The sequence below is a fragment of the Perissodus microlepis genome, chromosome 20 (genome assembly GCF_051167445.1).
Source record: "Perissodus microlepis isolate ML-2025 ecotype Zambia chromosome 20, ASM5116744v1, whole genome shotgun sequence".
In the NCBI taxonomy this organism is placed as follows: Eukaryota; Metazoa; Chordata; class Actinopteri; order Cichliformes; family Cichlidae; genus Perissodus; species Perissodus microlepis.
This window is the reverse complement of record NC_140480.1, coordinates 32078986-32092998: the sequence shown is the minus strand read 5'-3', so window position 1 is coordinate 32092998 and position 14013 is coordinate 32078986. Positions and strand designations below refer to the sequence as shown.

The 14013-nt window shown below is 42.5% G+C and overlaps 1 protein-coding gene across 2 annotated transcripts in view; it reads left to right on the top strand.

Moving 5' to 3' along the window:
- The window catches only part of plxnb3 (plexin B3), a 95452-nt gene extending 82861 nt beyond the window's left edge, over positions 1-12591 (top strand). For both annotated transcript variants that reach the window (XM_084918216.1, XM_084918215.1), the window contains 19 exons: positions 371-475; positions 565-726; positions 887-1038; positions 1301-1401; positions 1605-1822; positions 1963-2141; positions 2501-2567; positions 2837-2983; positions 3063-3143; positions 4828-4906; positions 5082-5185; positions 5292-5379; positions 5556-5722; positions 6159-6319; positions 6415-6562; positions 6658-6722; positions 6872-6947; positions 7054-7128; positions 8577-12591. In XM_084918216.1, the coding sequence (XP_084774342.1) occupies positions 371-475; positions 565-726; positions 887-1038; positions 1301-1401; positions 1605-1822; positions 1963-2141; positions 2501-2567; positions 2837-2983; positions 3063-3143; positions 4828-4906; positions 5082-5185; positions 5292-5379; positions 5556-5722; positions 6159-6319; positions 6415-6562; positions 6658-6722; positions 6872-6947; positions 7054-7128; positions 8577-8681 (2280 nt within the window). In that variant the 3' untranslated portion in view covers positions 8682-12591. The remainder of the gene's footprint in view (positions 1-370; positions 476-564; positions 727-886; positions 1039-1300; positions 1402-1604; positions 1823-1962; positions 2142-2500; positions 2568-2836; positions 2984-3062; positions 3144-4827; positions 4907-5081; positions 5186-5291; positions 5380-5555; positions 5723-6158; positions 6320-6414; positions 6563-6657; positions 6723-6871; positions 6948-7053; positions 7129-8576) is intronic.
- The last annotated feature ends 1422 nt before the right edge of the window (positions 12592-14013 follow it).

Genomic DNA, 14013 nt, shown 5'->3' with positions numbered 1-14013 from the left:
ATATGTTGTCACGTTGCTTCCCTAATGTCTAGCAGAGCCGCACAAAAATTTCCACTTCCACTAATTTTCACATAGTCAAATATAAAAGCATAAAAAAAGGATGCAGATGATTGAAAATAAAGGATGAGGCTCTAGAGGGATTTGAATACCAATTTACTTAAAAGAAAAGGAAGGGACTGAAAGGGTTTTAAATAAAAGGAGATTTAAAAAAAGCAGATTTTAAGGCTGAAAAATGAGGCATACGTGCTTTGAAACCTGCCGCACTGCCTGACAGACAGAAATCCAGTGTGAATGAAGCCTTACTGAACAATTTTCCACTTCTAATGCTTGATGGAAAACCTTTTTGTCTCTCTGCTTGTCTGTCTTCCAGGGTAAAAGCTTCACTTACTATCCAAACCCAGTTTTATTTCCAATCAACCGAGAAAATCTAGATGTGCCGTTCCGTTTCAAACCTGGAGGAGTGATCGCTGTGGAGGTACAGCAACTGTCGTACGTGAATCCTGAGCCATGCAGACGGAATAAATTCCGATTTAACCTCCGTTTCTGTCTCTTTTCGTCCGTCAGGGCCAGGACCTGACCAGAGCCATGTCCAAAGAGGAAGTGAAGGCTTGGCTTGGAGATCAGGAGTGTGACGTGAAAACTTTGGACAGTACTCACCTGTACTGTGACCCTCCAGAGGTCCAACCACTTAGTGTGGATGACAGCCATGAACTTCCTAGCCTCAAGGTGATCTTTGGTTTTTGAGCTGTTGGCTTTTACAGGGATTCATATCCAAGGCAGAGATGCTTTTTAGGGATTTTCCAGCTCGGTTGGTATGCAAGGGCCAGTGGTTTACTCATTCTCACACTCAGCCTTTTTCACTCTCTGTCTGCATGTCTTCTGTTAGGTTTTCATGGGAAACCTGCAAGTGGACCTGGGATTGGTTCAGTACGACAGCAACTCTCTGCTGCCTGCTGTCCCATTGGCTGCTCAGATCGGTTTGGGGGCAGGAGCAGCTGTCATCATCCTGTCAGTGTTGGTCATCATCCTCATGTACAGGTAAGTATCCACCTGTGTCTGAAACCAGGTGTGTTTTTAGGCGACTTTTCTCTGCTGTTGTGACATCTTGTTTTGGATTTTGTTTCCTCTCAAACCGCTTTATTTGTATTTTTGTGCTTAAAAAACAAAAAGGACAATCACTTCATTTTTGTCTGCAGTGACATTTTAAAAGTCGACTCAATGTTTTTATGAGAACATTCTTCATCTCGTCATTAATCTTCAGTTAATGTGTTTTTGTTTTGTTGATTTTTGCTTTGTGCAGGAGGAAAAGTAAACAGGCTCTCCGAGATTATAAAAAGGTTTTACTGCAGTTAGAAACTCTGGAGATCAACGTGGGAGATCAGTGCCGCAAAGAGTTCACTGGTATGAAAACACATTTTAAATAAACTGCAAACTGTTGGACTTCTTATTCATCTGGATTTCCTGATGGCAGATCTACCCCAAAATGTTAAAACTAAAGATTTACTGAGCCCTCTGTGTTTGATTGGATACATTTAAATTTAAACTCTTTACGTTTTTGAAATCTCAAGCTGCCATTTGCTCCTCGTATACCTCTTGTCCTTCAGACCTGATGACAGAGATGATGGATCTGAGCAGTGATGTGGGAGGACCAGGAGTCCCCCTCTTGGACTACAGGATATATGCAGAGAGAGTTTTCTTCCCTGGCCAGCAGACGGCGCCACTGAGTCGTCAGCTTGATCTGCCTGAGTCGAGGAGGCAGACTGTGGAGCAGGGCCTGCAGCAGCTCAACAACCTGCTCAATAACAGACTCTTCCTCACCAGGGTGAGTGGAGATAGTGGGAGGAGGCAGGAGAATGGTCATATGATGTCTAAGACTCACAGGTGACATTTTTTCTATATGCCTCTGTGTGTGTGTGTGTGTGTGTGTGTGTGTGTGTGTGTGTGTGTGTGTGTGTGTCTCAGTTCATCCACACTTTGGAGGCCCAGCAGGGTTTCTCCCAGCGAGATCGTGGCTACGTGGCCAGCCTGCTCACCATGGCTCTGCACGACAAACTGGAATACTTCACTGAAGTCATGAAGAGCCTGCTGCAGGACCTGGTGCAGCAGTATGTTGCCAAGAACCCCAAACTCATGCTGCGCCGGTACGCAAAGCAAAAGCAACTTCAGTCACATTAGAACTCAACAGGAAGTCTTTTCAGGTTTAAATTTTAGATGTAGTTCCCTAAAAAGAGCCCAACATTTTTATTACAACCAGTCAAAGTCTTTGTAGAAGCAGGCCTCGCCACTGGTCCCCACCTTAGGAACGGTTCTAGGTAGTTATTTTGGGCGAACATGACCAAATCCCTAAATAAGTGGAAAGATAGCCATAATTTTAATTTCAGCATTCACTGCGACATAAAAAAACAGAACATATGTATGAAATCAGAAATTTATGGCTCAGATTTATACCTTCAGCTGGGAGGAGCTGTCTGTCCTGCTGATGTCTTGGCTTGTCTTTCAGAACAGAGACGGTCGTTGAGAAGATGTTGACCAACTGGATGTCCATCTGCCTCTATTCCTTCCTGAAGGTAACTGTCTCTCTGGCTCTCTCCCACTGCCTGTCCCATCTCACCAGGTCCCTGACCACATCCCAGTAGAATCATTGAGGTGTAGTCCATTTTTCTTTTGCCATAATTGTTAATTCACATTTCAGCAGAGTGTATCCAGAGATTGATACATTTCTTTTTGAGTGTTGTGAATTAGAACCAATCAAAAAACGTGAGATTGTCTCAGTGTTGTGTATAAAACAACCATGCATAATGTTGGCCACCCGGTCACTGCTCTTTTTGTCTATCAGGAGGTGGCGGGAGAGCCTCTCTACATGCTCTACAGAGCCATAAAGTATCAGGTGGACAAAGGGCCGGTGGATGCTGTGACGGGAAAAGCCAAACGAACGCTCAATGACAGTCACCTGCTGCGGGAGGACATTGAATATTGCTCAGTGGTAACCAGAGTAACAGACATCACACTGATCTGCAGCTGAATCACTGATTCATTTATGACAAGTCATCTCTTTCTCTCAGACTCTGACAGTGCTGGTGAAAAACGGAGTCGAAGTTCAGCCATGTCCTGTTAAAGTGCTCGACACCGACACGATCACACAGGTACATGCTTGTTTGTATGGTAGGGCGGTGTCTATTTTTAATGCCTTCACACCTTTTGGTTATACTGCATATGATAGTAAGTGATATGTGATGGTGATAGAAGTTATTGTGGCTACAAATATATATTTGATTAGCTGAATAAACCTTGCTATCCTCGCTAGCTGGCATAATTTCAATTCAATTCAGTTTTATTTATACAGCACCAAATCACAACAACAGTTGCCTTAAGGTGCTTTATGTTGTAAGGTAGACCCTACAATAATACATACAGAGAAAAACCCAACAATCATATGACCCCCTATGAGCAAGCGCTTTGGGTGACAGTGGGAAGGAAAAACTCCCTTTTAAAAGGAAGAACCCTATGCCAGAACCAGGCTCACGGAGGGGCGGCCATCTGCTGCGACCATATGCTGCTGCATAAGAAATAATAGATGATTTAATAATTACTGTTTCATCAAGGTACAACTGTTAGGTCATGCAAGCAGCTATCAATACAAGTGGCTACAGCCCAGCCCCTAGCTGCAACTGAGGGCAGCTGTACTCTGTCAAAACCGAAGTCCTGATGTTGTAAACCTGCAAGCTGGAAGGCGGAACAGGTGTTAAATGATGATTTAAAAAAAGTGTTATTTTATCTAAACTGTATTGGTTATATTAATAATACTAATAATACTGTGTGTGTTCATTTGCAATGAAAAGCCCCTGCAGTTAGTAACTGCTAAAGTTAGCCACCTTTGACTAGTTTTCTTACTTTTAGAGTTTTCATTTAGGCAATTACTCTTTGGGAAAATGCCCACCTTCTTGTTTCTGTCACGAAGTACAAGGTGGACTCACGCGCTGGACTCCGGGGATGATGCACACAAGAGAATTTATTAAAGAACAATGTCCAATGAGTGTATATACACAAATGCGGGGCAGTGCTATTTACAAGGGTGCGGGGCAGTGCTATGTACAAAAGGTGAGGGGGGCAGGGCTCCGGGGAAAATCCAGGGGAACACGCTCGTCTCTCTCCACACAATCCAAACACGAATCCACTCGCACACCAGGGAAACAGTCCAGGGAATCTGCACACAAAGAAACGCTTGTTAGATTCTAAACACACACTGCACGGGAAAATACTTGCTGGGACGCTCGACTTTCACTGACACGATTCTCACAACGATCCAGCGAAGAACAGCCGTTGCTTCCTGTCTTAAATACCATCCACACTGATGAGGCACAGGTGTTTCTTCCTCCGAGGGCGTGGGCCAAGGGCGTGAACCCATAATGAGTTCAGCCCTGGCGAGAGAGAGGGAGAGAGAGAGAGAGAGAGAGAGAGAGGACTAGAGAGAAAGAGGGAGAGACAGCTGATCAGCGACCAGCTGAACCTCCAGGCTGTGACAGTTTCTGGTTGCCGAAGGGTCCAGTGGCATTTGCAGTGTCTAGCATTGCCATCTTTTGTCTCAACTTTCTGACCTTCTGCAATGTAAGCCCCTCCCAGTCTCGCTATTTTTCACAGCTCACTGAGCTCAGCTACATCGATCCATCGATAAAAAGTGCCCTCTGGTGGCATGTTCTTTCTGTTGCACTACAATACAAAATTTCACTGCAGCATTTAATTTCACATTCATAGAAGTAGTCGTCTATATTCTTAATTCCACTGGGATTTCTAAATACCTTTGTCACTTTGCTGTCTGCTTGTGTTCAGGTGAAAGATAAGATTCTGGATCAGGTCTACAGAGGAGCTCCATTCTCTCAGAGACCATCAGCTGACAGTCTTGACCTCGGTAAACACCTGTCTCACCTATCTGTTGTTTGAGATGTCTGAAAGTAGGAGATTAAATTGGCCGAAGCATTAGTGGGTGTTTTAAATATTCGGTTAGTGGATCTGAGAATGCATAGTGTCATCATATCCGTAGATCCAGACTGGCAGCTCATATGTACCTGTTTCTTTGTCAATAGAGTGGCGTTCAGGCCAAGCAGGTCATCTGACCTTGTCGGATGATGATGTCACAGCAGTGGTTCAAGGTCGTTGGAAACGACTCAACACACTGCAGCACTATAAGGTGAAAACAACTGGCCAATCGTGTTCCACCACCACCACCTTCTCTGCTCCTCCTTCCAGTTGTCCATCTCCTTGTTCACATCGTTCTCTGCTCTTTGGTTCTTCAGGTTCCCGACGGTGCCACGGTCGCTCTCATCCCTCGTTCTCAAAGTTCAGGTGGAGTGGGAGTCAACCAGGTCTTCCAAACTGGAGAGAGTAAGAAACACATCTTAACAGAATATCTCAATATTAAAAATATAATGTAAAACCCTAAAATCTAATACTCCCAGAGATTAAAATTAATGTAGCACAAAAAAGAGGAAAAATAAAACTCTGTGTAAAAGTATTACACCAAAACATGGTGGCTGACCGTCTCTTTATGGTGGCTGCAGAAACGCCAATGCTGGAGGGTGAGGAGGAGGAGGGTCTCCGTCTATGGCACCTGGTGAAGAGCAGTGAAGATCCTGAAATCCCAAAACACAGAAAGAGCAGTATGAGGGAGCGGGAGAGAGCCAAGGCCATCCCAGAGATTTACCTGACCAGACTGCTGTCCATGAAGGTAACACACATATCCTTACCTTTAGGCATTGTGGGGACGTCAGACATTGTGGGCACCATTGATTCTGGAGGTTAAACGGCAAATTAATTTCACATGGTGGAGATATGTGCAAAATAGATGTGTGTGTGTGTTCTGATATTAGTGTGTGCGTGTTGTTGCCATATCATCTTCTACCACTAGGGGGCGGTAAAGAGTTAACTCTCCACCACACACCTCCACAGACAAACTCTTGGTCTGAGGTGTGTGTGGGATAAACACTAAAACCTTTATAGGTATACCTGTTAAATTTAAGGTTATTTTTGTGCAGACTCGTTTATTTGGTCTCCATTCTATCAGGTAGCTGTCCTTGCCATGTGATAAATACAAACAAATATACGCCAGAGAACTGACCGCCTGGCTATCTGTCCTTCAGCTTTACTTTTCTGTCTCTCACTAGGGGACATTGCAAAAGTTTGTGGATGACGTGTTTGTGGCGATACTCAGTACAAAGCGTCCCCCTCCGATCGCCGTGAGGTTTTTCTTCGACTTTTTGGATGACATGGCTGAGAAACATGGAATTGACGACCCAGAAACTGTCCACATCTGGAAGACCAACAGGTGAGGCACACATCTGGTTATCTGATCGAGATTTTCAACTCCCACAACCCTCTCACCCCTTTCCCTCTCTCTGACCCATGTCTTTCTCCCTCCAGTCTCCCTCTCAGGTTCTGGGTCAACATCCTAAAGAACCCTCAGTTCGTTCTGGACGTTCAGGTGACCGACAGCATCGACGCCGTTCTGTCTGTCATCGCTCAGACCTTCATAGACTCTTGCACCACCTCTGAGCACAAAGTGGGACGGGTAAAAATTCTGTCTCATGTCGAGCCGGGCTATGTATTGGTTTTGGTTTTTTGATTTTGTTTTCTAGGCTTCATGGTTACTTTTTCTCCAATCAGGACTCGCCTGTAAACAAGCTGCTGTACGCCAGAGAGATCCCCAGATACAAACAGCTGGTGGAAAGGTGAGACAGCTTCTTGTCCCCATTGTTTAACTCATAATGCACTATAGAGAGACTGTTTTTATGCTGTGGGGAAGATAAAATCTAATTTAGCTGATGATTCTTTGAGCCCGAGAGCCGCAGTGCTGATAACTTTCTGTGTATGCGCTCAGGTATTACAGTGACATCCACAGTGCTGCATCAGGCTGTTATCAAGAGATGAATTCCACTCTGACTGAACTTTCTGGGGTCAGTAAACACAGACTGAACAAAGCCTGAAATACTGAAATGAAATACTGAAATTCAACTGTAAGAAAAACTGATGTTAAAACTGTCTTTGCCTCTCTGCCTCCAGAGTTTTGCATCAGAAATGAACAATCTTGTGGCTCTTCATGAGCTCTACAAGTACATCAACAAATATTATGATCAGGTAGTACACACACACACACACACACACACACTCGTTTTTATATCTTAGTGAGGAGATCTCATTGGCATAATGCTTTCCCTAGCCCCTAACCCTAACCATCAAAAATTAATTCCTAACCCTAACCAACAGCCTAAACCTAACCATAACCTAATTGTAAACCTGACACTAAAACCACATTTTGAGTCTCAAACATGCCTTCAAACTCGTAGGAATGGGTATTTTGTCCCCATAAGTGACTGTTGGTCTCCACAATTTTAGTAGCATGCAAATTTTCTGTCCTCACATAGATGTCTAAACATGTACAAACACACAGGCTATGGGCTGGTAATGGATTGGATGCTATTGGGATGATTGTAGATGGACGGATCAATGGATGGATACTTTAATACTTTAATTTTCCTTGTGGCATCAATATTGTGTTACAGCAGCAGGATAAAAATAAAAATAATGGAGTCTACAATAAATAAACAACATAGTTAAAATAAAGGTGCCACCTATTAATGAGGGCCTTATACTGTGAGAGAGTGCTACATGGTATTTATATAAAAGTAATAAAAAACAGTAAAGAAGTAAGACTGGGATTGTGCAAGAGAGTAGTGCAAATTGCAATAAATTAATACAGTATGTACACTTTAAACTATAACATTACATTAACATTGCGCCATCATACTATGAACTTAGAAACAGCTAGAAGAAAGTGTAATACAGAAATATGGGTGTCAAATCTTATGTCTGACAGGCATTTTCACCTCTCACTAAATCTATTTTCAGCCCTGACTTTTTTTTTAAGCAATTGTAAGTAGATTACAGGTTCATTGTCAGGTTTACCTGATAACTTTTTTTTTAAATAAAATAAAATAAAAAGAACAGTAAATCTGATTTTATCTCAACATCTGTTTCTAAATAAATCTAAATATTGAAGTCAGTGTATTTCAAAGTAAGTCACGCTGCCAGATCATTATCTGTTTTTTATGATAATCTGTGAAAAATAGCCATTTTATTTGTTTTTATTTATAGGAAAAATAAAATATAAAAGTAGTTCTGAGGGAAAACTTATCTTATACTACAATATGTGAGTCCTCCACAAGTCCTCTGATTAAAAAACAGTTTGTGTCTGAATAGTTCGTATAAAGTTTATTTACTGTGAACACCTGTAAGTTCTCACTTAGCACTTTAATTGCACTACAAATGTTTTATATACATTTGCAGTGCATAAAGTGTAGTATGTAAATAAAATACTTGGTAACAGGTGCACTCTTTTCTTCTGAAGAAATCACGAAGTATTCAGATTACATTGCATTTTTGCAATCCAGTGGTTAAAATGACAGATTACAAAAAAAGAAACAAACTCCAAAGCAAACAAACATGTATTTGGTTATTAGCAGCTCACTAGACTAATCTTACACTTCTGCACTTGTCCAACTCTCTGTACTGTGTCTTCTGCTCAGATCATCATGTCTCTGGAGGAGGACAGTTCAGGGCAGAAGATGCAGCTGGCCTATCGGTTGCAGCAGGTCGCCGCCTTGGTGGAGAACAAGGTCACGGACCTCTGATGTGTTTTTATCTTAAATGAGGAGAGGAGGATGATGGAGGATGGGGATGAAGAATCATAAGAAACATCTTTACAAAGACTGAAGCAGTGGAAATGACTGGACTGCTGTGGCACTGTGTCTTCCTGCTGTGTGCATCTGTGTGTGTGTGTGTGTGTGTGTGTCAGGATATATGAGCTTTTATAGTCCGACTCAGGAGATCCCAGGTCTTTAGATTTCCTCACAGAGCAGCAGCACTGAAACTAAAGTTAAACTAACCTAAACCAAACCTGAAGCCGCATTACGCCAACTGACACCAGCCTATGGTGGAGAACGACAATCTTACCAATTAGATCAGGGAATATCACCATCACCTGCTGCCTTGCACTATGTTTCCCAGAGTTCCCTGCTGTTCTACTGTCTGTGAGTCAAAAAGCACAAGTGAAATACTCAGATTCTCATGTATTGATTATTGAGCTCCTGGTCGCAGACGTGCTGTTTGTAAGTTTCGCCTTTTCTACTGAAACCAGCAGCTCTGATGTTGCCGATCTGGGCAGAGTTTTAACAAGCGCAATAAAAGAACCAAAATCAGGGAGCATTTAAACCACGTTTCAGCGTGACTCCAGTTTCTCATTAACAGTGACCTGCTGATCCCAGTCCTTCCAGCCTTCCTCAGTTACAGGTGTGGGTCCAGACTGCTTCATCAATCTGTTTTGTATGAGTGCAGCTTTAGATTTAGTTTGAAACTAAACCAGCGAGTGCTGAATGTGACCAAGTGAGGATCTTTGTCAGAGATAAAAAACAAATTCAATCCACATCTTTTTTAAACTGTGGACTCCAAGGAAGGGACTGCAGTGGTAACAGGATCCAGTGTGACAGTCCTCCCCTAGACTGTCCCAGACTAATGATCCAGTCTGAATTTTAGCTTTAAGAAGAGTGAGAGTTTGAAGCTTAGTCTTCAAAGTAAACAGGGTGTCTGCTTCCCAAAGCCAAAGTGGGAGCTGGCTCTACTTCTCTTTCTATTTTAGGAAACTCTCACTCTAGACAATCCTTTTGATTTCACCAGATGTGTTCAGCAGCATCTCTCCACTCTGATATGCTGAAAGGAAAAAGTACTTTTACCACTTACAGAAGTAGTTATGAATCAGGTGGGTGTCATGCATGCTCATACACACCACAATTGCAAACTTCAGCCACAGTCCTCACCCACATCAGCTGGTAGCTCAGCATGTTTTTAACTGCTTCAGCCTGCCCGCAGTTGCTTTGATGTGCAAGCTGCTTTGCAGCCCAGCTTCACCTTTCATGGTGCATCTGACTTCATCAAAGTGATATGTCTTCACTGATGCCTGCTCTGCCCTGTGCTGGGTCTTTATCTTGCTCTCCCTGCCTATTGCTGACGTGCATTGAAGGATATGTGCTCTAATGTCATTTTATTTCTAATTGTTAAAGTTCATAGATTATTTTAATGTTATAAATAAACCCTTTTGAATTGTCTATTCAGAAGGGTTCATAACCGTTTTCCTGTAACTCCATAATGAAGCTAAGAAGCAGGTCACTATGGCTATTGTGTGCAAGAAACTGTTTAACTCTTTTCTTCTTGAAAGGAACCCTTGAAGCTCTTTTCTGTCATGTTTCAGTCCCTGTTCCTGCTAGTACGCTTGCTGGAGCATTTTAGGTGATTGAAGGCTTCTCAGAGTGCAGCTGGAGCTTCGTAGGACTGAAGGAATTGAACAAAAGTCCAGCCTACGAATGACTGATGTCCTTAATTTAGACAGTATTGTGCAGGTGAAAGGAGGCAGTGGTGGAGACGGAGACTGGAGTCACACTGAATGTTGAACTGAAACATTGAAGTCGAACCTGCTGAAAAAACAATCTAAAATCTGTGGGAGGAGTTAAAGAGTGTGTGTGTATGTGTGCTTGTGTGTGTCTGTGTCTGTGTGTTTGTGTAAGCGACATAAAGAGATAAAGAGTGGCTGTGTGCTAGCTAGTTACTAACTTATTGTGTGTACATACTGTAAGTCCTATTTATACTTATTTAATCCCAGCTGTGCCTTCACTCTTGCAGCTAGGTGGCGCTGTCTGTTCTGACAGCAGCCTTATTGATCATGTATCCCCCTGCTAATTGGGAAAATAAATCAGTTTAAATGCTTAACTTGTATTGAACCAGGGAAGGAAAAACAACAGCAACTTACACAAACCCTGACAATATGCCAGAAGAACCCACCCCCATCCCCACCAAACACAACAGAGTAAAGCCACAAACCCTGAGCACAAACAGCACGTACCACACTGTGCTCGGCTGCTGTTTCAGGTCACAGATTGTGGCGATTGTAGCTTCCTGTTTTTCTCTGCTTGGCGTGTATGTCCCCCAGCATTTCCGCTGAGTTGCAACTGTTAAAAATGTTTTTTATCATTAGGTGGACGCAGTGTACTTCAAGAACGAAGCTACGAGTAACTTGAAACACTGGTCCAGGTGTCGTGCCACGGTTGTTACCGGCTGCTGCCACATCCATTGTTATGGTAGCCGTTTTCATCTACTTTAGATCTGCTAAGCTACACGTGACAGGTGTTAGTTTACAGCTCTGATATCAGATCTGCCCGAATCTAATGAGTGAAGTTTAAGAGATCGAAGGCTCATTTTTATTACCATTACCCAACACACGGTGGTAAAAGGAAATTGTAGACGTAGCTGCTGCATGCTACTAATGAAAAAAGGATGGGCGATGAATTCAGCAGCATCGCAGCCTGAAGAAAATAAAAAAAAAAAGGAAGAAAAGAAAGAAATCTGGTGGTGCACCACTGGATCCTCCTGCATTGCTTGGCAGATGGCAGCAGGGTGAACAGGCTGTGGATGGGGTGGGTTTTATCTGTGCATGTATCTCACCAGTATCACTTTTACTGGGTAGATGGATGCTGCTGATGCCCTGCGTGGTTTTAATCACCAACCACAGAGCTTTCAGGTCTTGGGCTGTGCACATCCAGTACCACATTTTAAATCTATGGATGCTTTCTCGTTCTCATCAGTATTGTAATGTTTATAGCACAAAAACGGTCGGAGCCCTCGAGGATCCGGACTCACTGCACATTAAAGGGTCGTGTAAATTCCAGATCCCGGTTTAAAGAGTCGACATCTCTCGGGATATTTGGATTCTGCTCGACGTCACAGCTGTGTCTTCAAGGCAGCCATGATGTTTCAGCTGTTAGTGTGTCGTCTTGTTCTTTGTGGATGGCGTTGACGACACTGGGTGCGTGTCCCCGGTGTTTATGGCCTCTGGCTGGACTGAACCTAGCAGGTGGACTCTGATGATGGTCCCTGCTACTGAACTGAACCAAACCAGAGACCTGAACCAGATTTTGCTGACCCAGTTCTTCCTGCTGGACTTTTCTTCTTCTTCTTCTATTTCTGACTCTGTGTTTTGCTTGTGTGCTTTTTGAGCCTGTGTTTGACCCGTAGTTGTAGTTCTTCGGTCACAATAGATTTCTGCATGCGTGTGTTGATGATGATGATGCAGATGCAGATTTATGGTGCTTCTTCAGTATAATTTTCTTTCTTTTGTTTTAAAGGTGAGGGGCAGGGCTTAAAACCTGCCTTGTCAGTGATGATGCGCATGTCACCTGATCTCTGTACAGTTTGATCCTCAGCTCTAATTGGTTGAGCTCTGTTTGTTACAAAATTGTTTTTTTTTTCTACTATAAGGGAATAAAAAATAAATAAAAGAAACTTTAAGGGTTTGTATAAAAGAACTCCAGGATCAGTTGTTTCTACTGACTGTGTACAGTTTGCTAACAGTGTGTAAATGTGCCTGTAAATACCTGTCTGAGGATGATGGTGATGATGATTCAGTCTGCAATGGAAATGTGCTTTTATTGTGAAAAGGCAGGAGGCCAAACACAATTTGTATCATGTAAAAATAAAGTTATAATTTTAACAGTTCTCAGCTGTGCTGTGTCTTCTCAAACTTCAGTTCTGATGTCATGATGACATCATTTCTCACGACATCATCATGAGAAGTCTGGATTTTCTGTTTCCTGGGGGGCGCTAGCGAGCGATAACGAGGCCCTCTGGATCTGTAGCATAAAACATTTTTCCTTCTGGATTATTTTTATCATGTTTTTGACGGAAGAGGTGAGACAATATGTTTGGATCTTTTTATGAATTGTAATAAATCACCTTTCTTTAGCTGCTAGGGTTGTCACAGCCCCATGACCCACTTTATAGCATCAACCATTTTGATTTCAGACCATTGAATGAGCAGCAGCAGAGATGTTGGTGTTGGAAAAGTCACAAACTTTTGCCTTCTCTCTCTCCTGTAGTTTGTGTTTTGCCCTTGGTCTCCCTCTGCTCCAAAGAGAAGGAAAGAATAGTCAGGACAACAGGCTTTTTACAACATGAAACCTTCTTCATCTCTTTCATTTTCAAGCTTTTCAAATAAGATATGAAGTTCATGCATAAGTTCAATAAGAACAATCTGTAATATTAACTCATCTGCTTGCTTTCCTGGATGTTTAGCTGCTAGTCACTACCATTTTCCCATGCTGTCAAACTAAGTACTGGCATCATTACACCAGTCCAGTCATCTTCTTGCCGCCTTCTTTGACCCAGTCAGCCGCCACTCTGCATGCTTTGATGAAGAGCACTGAGATACATTCTCCCTTTCAGACTCTCCTTCCCATCTTCACCTCACCCGAGTTACTCACTCCATCCAAGCCTTCATCTTAATCTTCACCACCATCAGGACCTAAACTACGGGGGTCCTGCCCTAAATCCTGTCCCCGCTGGGATTCCATTCTGCCATGATGGGTCATCAGAGTCCAGTGGCCAAATAGATTAATTAATTTCTCTGTCTCAATAGATTTTGTTCAGTTCTTCCGAATGATCTCTCCATATTGAAATAATATCTGGCACAGCTGCAGTGTGCATCTTTTATTGTTATATTATTGCCTTATTACAGCTGCTTTTATGATCTCACTTGTAACTGAGATTATGGTAACATATATTACAATATTTCATATTGAACCTTTATTTAAATTCATAATAAGGCAACGTGACAAGATAGCATACCTTTCAGTTAAACAAAGGGCAGTAAGAATGTGTGATCATTTTTACTGATCAAAAATATTTGAAACTACTTCTAGAGAAAAATACTTATGCTAATATTCCAGCTGTGTGTGTGTGTTGGCTCTTATATGTGCATCCTGGATTACAGCTCCCCTGGCAAACCACCTCTGACGTCCAGATGCACTTTTTGAACTTGAGCATGGCTCACAGAGATCAATTTCCCGTCAATGAGACAAAAAATGTGAGAAATGACGAAAGCCCTTTGATGAATGTAAGCATTTTGTGTGCACAAAACCC